General features: G+C 40.2%; 1 protein-coding gene across 5 annotated transcripts in view; it reads right to left on the bottom strand.

Annotated features, from left to right (window-relative positions):
• Positions 1 to 1,768: 1,768 nt before the first annotated feature.
• Positions 1,769 to 6,000, bottom strand: part of PDE8A (phosphodiesterase 8A) — a 132,462-nt gene continuing 128,230 nt past the window's right edge. For 4 of the 5 annotated variants that reach the window (XM_035899338.1, XM_035899341.1, XM_035899339.1 and 1 more), the window contains 3 exons: positions 4,931 to 5,095; positions 3,983 to 4,112; positions 1,769 to 3,221 (listed from right to left, as the gene is read on the bottom strand). In XM_035899338.1, the coding sequence (XP_035755231.1) occupies positions 3,115 to 3,221; positions 3,983 to 4,112; positions 4,931 to 5,095 (402 nt within the window). In that variant the 3' untranslated portion in view covers positions 1,769 to 3,114. The remainder of the gene's footprint in view (positions 3,222 to 3,982; positions 4,113 to 4,930; positions 5,096 to 6,000) is intronic. The other variant, XM_035899340.1, reaches the window with a different exon arrangement.

Below are 6,000 nucleotides of genomic sequence, written 5' to 3'. Positions count from 1 at the left end.
AAAGGAGAGGGATCTGGTATGGCTGAAGAATTTGCAGTGGGATCCAAAGGCATCTGGATCCTGGAGGTATGAATATCACATTAGAGTTATTACTGCTCCACAGCAAGGCCCTTCCTGCTACAGGGGCAGCAGCCTGGAATCGCCCCCACTCAACCTGCGCAGCTCACACAGCACAGAAGGCTTAAGAGGTGTAGCTCATAGAGAGCAGCTTAGTGGGAAGAGATCTTAGGCGAGGATCAGGCATGGTGGTTCCAGACTTTAATTATAATCTGTCCCTGGCAACAGCGGAATTTAGATGGGCAACAGAATGAACAGAGCTGCATTCGGTGGTTGCAAATCAGTGTTGTGCGTTAGGTGAAATTATTGTACACCAATACAGACATAAATCTGGCTGATCCAGAGGGTTGATTAGCACAGCTCTACACTCCAAGTAATGGCATTAAAGATGCAGTGTGAATTTCAGGGAATTAATCATATTGATCACATCTGATGACGATGCATCAGGCATTTTTATAGCAGATTAAATTAACTGCTTTTATCGTTCATTAATATAACCCAGAATATTAACTATGCTTATGAAGAAGTATTTTACCCCCTTCCTGCAGACATTTTCTAGCCCATATACTGTTACATTTCCTCTCCTATCTTCATTGCGGAGATTAAGTGGAGGAGATACTGATGGTGTGATGCAGTTTGCCTGGGCTTTCCCTTGAACTGGAACTAGGCACAGGAGCCTGCATGCAATAGAAGAGATTAATGCCAGGTGGCAAATTACAGCTGATTACAGTAGGTGCATATATAGGGAAACACAATGTAATCTTGCCAGGAAAACAACGTACCTGGCAGCCAACTCTCCCTCTCCTTGCACATTCCCTCTGAAAATAGGATACTTGTTTTTTTCAGCCTTCAGTGGAAATATATCTGCTCCTTCATTATCAATTGCAGAACCCCTGGAAGATCTGTCCTACTATTGTCAGTGAGGCAGTGGGATGCTCTGGGCGCTCCTAGGCAGGATCTGAGCCGCACCAGCTTAAGCAATATATCTGCGTCAATGAACTAAAGGAAATTATGAAAGGGAATTCCCTGCCCCAACAGCAATATAACCCGAATTCTATGTAGGAAGGGAGAGCACACAAGCAGAGTAAGGACAGCGCTGGCAGAACGGCATGACACAGACATGAGCAGTAGTGAGCTACAAATGGTGGTGGCCCGTAAGTCTCATTGGCTTGGAGATGAAGGAGAAACACAGAAACAGGTAACACCTGGAGAGGTCACCTGTTCCTTTCTTACCTGCTTTAAGGCTCCTACTGCTGCAGTCCCTGAACTGCTCCATCATCCACCTCTGCCCTACTCGTGCTTGTTCAAGAATGGTTCAAAATGTCTCTAACGTCAATTGCCTTTGCACTGACAATAGTCAGCAATTCTTCCAGTGCTTTTGGAGTGCTTTTCTGCCTACCAGGAAGGCCGATGGGATGCTCTTCTAGTCCTTCGGTAGAATACAACGTGGCGCTGCTTTTAGCTGTGAAGAGACTTGTCCAAGGGCACACAAGGGTTTGATGGGCTTGCCAAGGGCATGCCATAAACACATGGGCTTGCCAGCTGTATACCACCCTTCATCACCCTTATGCCAGTCCAACCCCCCCGACTCTTCCCTTCCCCAGACAGCAAGAATCTTATTTTAAAAAGAATTTCATGTATCTGTTAGGCTGCAAACTACCAAGTAAATATATATTTCAAATGAAATGGCTAGGACTTTTACACTTCTTAAAATATACATTTTATTATTTTCTGGTGTTTGCTATGAAGGTTTCATTCAAATTGTGAAGGTACACAGCCTTTACAAACTTCTTCAGTCAAAGGTTTTTGTTGGTGGTTTTATGTTCTATTTCTTTCATGGCAGAGGAAAATACATAAGCTATAAAATGTTGAAATTCATTAGATGTTTAGTATTATCTCTTCATATATGCTGTGGAATGCTTTGTAGAAATACTATACAAAATAAGGCAGACTTTGACAGGGAATTCGGTCATAAAATTTCATGGGAGAAAACAAAAAGTTCAAACATATTATTTTTGTAGCCAAGGGAAGATCAGGTGGTCATCACTGGTTTGTGGGAGAACTACTGCAGTTCTGTTGCTCAGACAGTATACATTTCTTGTTTACTCTACTATTCTCAAGTGAGACCTTTTCAATAAAACTTATTTTAATTAACATAAATCAGACAATATTTAAACATACACATCTATCCTTACAGTGCAATAAAAATGTATCATTGTATAGTATTTTGTATTTGCATTATGAAAATAAAAGGTCTGTACATCAATTAAATGTATATTAATGAGTATGAATCATGTAAATTTGTAATGCATCTAAAGTTGGCTTTGGCTTTTAAGTATTTATAAATTCATAGAAAATATTGAACATCTAACAAAATAAATAAAACATATCATTTTAATCATAGATGCTAACGATCAACCTCAAAAATTCTTGTGTTATTTTTTACATTTGCTACTAAATTTCTTAAAGAGAACTCACTTTCAGTAGTGCTCAGAAGTGAATGATTGCACCTTCTGTGACGTGAAAAAATAGAGTAGATCTATTTTTCATAGATCAAGAATTCCTTCAGAGTTGCATTTTAAATGTCTGATTGTTCTATGTAACTGTCTTAAGTGCTTATAAAAAGCATGTAGCTTTCTCATAAAAGCTGTGAGTCTCTATTAATAGATATTTCTTCTTCACTTGCAGGATTGAGGATTAAGCAAAATCTTCTAGTGAATGTCCTTTTCATGAGAATTCTTCGAGGTCTTCCAGCTTCACACACTGGTATGAAGATATCACAAAAATATGTTCACTAATAAACCCTCTTCAGTACAAGTACTGCAGCAATCCAGTGTAATTCCACTTGGTAGGCTTATTTCATTGGAGTCCACACATGGTAGTTTGTGGAAGTCAACTGCTGACCTCATGTTCTCTTGAATTTGAAAATTCCCCAAGCGCATGGGCTAGCCTTACTGTAATACTGAAGAGACCAAAACAAATCTGAAATCACATGAATAAAAGTGAGCTTGAATAAATATGCATCTGGTTAGTAAATTACACACCATGGTCTAATTGCTATTCTGGTGGTGGTCGAAGGCTCCGCAGCTTCCTTTCATCTAGTCCTTTCCAGTATTTAAAGTTATTATCCAGATGCTGCATCAAATTTGGCAGGTCTGCAAATGCTAGGGAAGAAAGAGTAGAGTGTATTTAGTTTGCAGAATTGAAACAGTCACATGATTCTGTCTGCTTAAATATCACTTGAAATGTCTGGGCAACTGTGTTAAGTAGGAAAGCTCAAACTGTCATACTGATACTTGGAATGGTTTTGGCTGTATAGCTCTCATCACTCATGTACCACTCAGGCCACTGAGAACAGTTCTGTAAGTCTACTTAATACTGGTATTGCAAGTCCCAGCAAAGAGACCCAGTTTTCCAGGAGGGGCATAGCTAATTATGCTTGTAATTACTCTACTTCATCAAATCTCAGTCACATGTCATGACCTGGCATTCAGGAGAGTCACATTTTTGACCACTTTTACCATGGAGGCAGCACTTGGAAGGAAATCGCTGTTCCCCCAAGCAGTTTCCAGACTGCAGAAATTCGTCTTGAAGAATAACTGATATTAACATGGACAAAATGACTGTGCCCAAAGTGCTATCAAGGAGAATATGTTCTGTTCTCCATTTACAGAGAAGCAAGTTTAAAACAAAGAAAGTTAAACACTGCCTGAATCTAATATATTAAAGAGAAGCCATGAGAATGGCTTGTAGCAGTATCAAAATACTTACTAAGCAATAATGAAGTTACTAAGCTTACTTGAACTGCAGAAATCTTCCCTCTTCTCCCCCTTGCTTTAGGTGCCATAAGAAAGCAATTTTATATCACAGTAATTTCAAACGTTCACAAAATATTTATCAGGAAATGTAGCAGAGTTTTGCTTACCATCCCAGGCATCAAACATATCAGTAATGAAGTAATCAATGAATGATATTTGGGATTTGGGGATGCTGCAGGTATTTCTGTCAAAAACTGGCATCACAACAGGTAAACCTTGCCTCTTTTCTTCATCTGTCTGCAAAAAACACTCGTGATTATTCACCTAAGACACATTCTGTTAATGGGCTTCTTTTAGCAGCAGGTTGGTTGGCACTGACTAGAGCACACAACTGCTAAACAAACAGAGCAACCTGAATAAATCTGAAGCAGCAGCAATTTAATCTTAAGCACCTAGGCATCTAGGTTTCATTGGAACAGCAGATGAACAGTGCCTTCCAGTGTTTCCCACAAAGTGATGCATTTACCTTCTGCATCTACACACAAAGCTGACCATAAGTAACTTCACACGTTACTGATTAAGTTATGACTGCATCAGAGCTAAAAGATGCTCAACCATTTTCAATCTCTGATGGAAGCGACAATCTGTACAACTCAGAGTGGCAAAATATCTTTTATTATCTTCTTTTCCCTGCCTTGAGGTACCAAGTCCCAATTGCAGTATTTGGTCTATCATCTGTAATAATGACTCTGCCCTCTCCTTTTCCCCATCTTCCTAAAACCTTTCTTCAGCTCAGCATCCTAAGGTCTTACAGCACTTCTTGGAGTGAGTGCTGTTCCCATGCTAACACTAGGACCTGATGAGGCATAGCCAGCGCGTGGGTATGCAGAAGGCACCCTTCCTCTGCCTCTTGTGATGAGAATGCATTTGCAGGGAAAACTCAAAAAGCCCAGCTCCAAACTGAACAATTTGAAAACTTAAATTTTTCAAAAACTACACTGTACAAGTTGTCAATTTTCATCTGTCTGAAGGCATCTAGTCTTGTATCGGCATGAGTTGTTATTTTTAAAGAGATGCTCACCTGGAATTTCAGCAGCCCATTTTAGCTGCCTTACCTGTGCAAAGTACTCCTCAGAGATGCGTCCGGCCCACTCTATACATTGTTCTATGGGTCTGCATGGATTGGAAATGTCAGCACACTTTATCAACATGCGTTTGATAAGGATACGATTTTCAGGAGACGTGAGAACAGTTTTGATTGACTCTCCATCACCATTATTCTGTAACATTTAAGAATTAAAAACAACCCATTAAAAACGTCTCTATGCACTTACTCAAAAGCTTTGTGCCTTGGGAATGCTTTCAGCAGATCCTACAGGGATCAGTCCTGCTACTGGCTACCATATTTGACGTCCAACTGAATTTATAGGGGGATTATGAATGTTAGCCACAGCTCTGAACTAGCACTGAACTCCAGTTTCTGGATTCAGTCACTGCCTTTGTGACAGATCTCTTGGGCATCTTTGGGCAAGTCCTCTAATCCCTCTATGCCTTATCTGCCTCCTTAAAAGCATGGAGAAGATCCATTCATCACTACACACATAGCGACGAGCACTGTGTAGGCAGAAAAATGTAAATCTCTGCTGAAATCCAAGGATTAATGGACTTGCACATTTAGAGTGGAATAGCTGGTTTAAAAAAAAAAGACTGACCCAAGATGCACGGTCATCCTCTGCACACAAACCTCATCAGCGTGAGCATCGATCATTCTGACAGCACTGCTACTATTAGGAGAGTCAGATCCCACACTGCCTCCCAGGCATGCTCCTCATTCCCTTCCGCTGGACCCATGTTAGCCCATCAGTCTTTGACCTGACTGGGAATTTTGCTTTCTGAGAGTTTATCAGTATTAAAGCAATATATTAGAAATATGCTTCTGAACAGCCTCATCTTTCCTCTGCAAGTCTAGGAAAGTTTTCAGCCCACACACAGCTTATATTTGGTTCCCAGGCTGCACATACAAGCACGTCAATGGTACTCTTTATTTGGAGTCAGTATACAGCGTAAAGGCTCTGATGATCCAGATTACAAGCTATTTTCCGTGGAGCTCTGATGAAGTACGTTTCCAAGGACAAAGATGCAAGATTAAAATATCTTTAAAAATTACCTGTAAGTACATTATTAC

This window comes from Egretta garzetta, unplaced genomic scaffold, assembly GCF_000687185.1.
Source record: "Egretta garzetta isolate BGI_Z169 unplaced genomic scaffold, ASM68718v1 scaffold287, whole genome shotgun sequence".
Taxonomy (NCBI): Eukaryota; Metazoa; Chordata; class Aves; order Pelecaniformes; family Ardeidae; genus Egretta; species Egretta garzetta.
The sequence above is the reverse complement of the archived record's forward strand: the minus strand, read 5'-3'. Positions and strand labels throughout refer to the sequence as shown.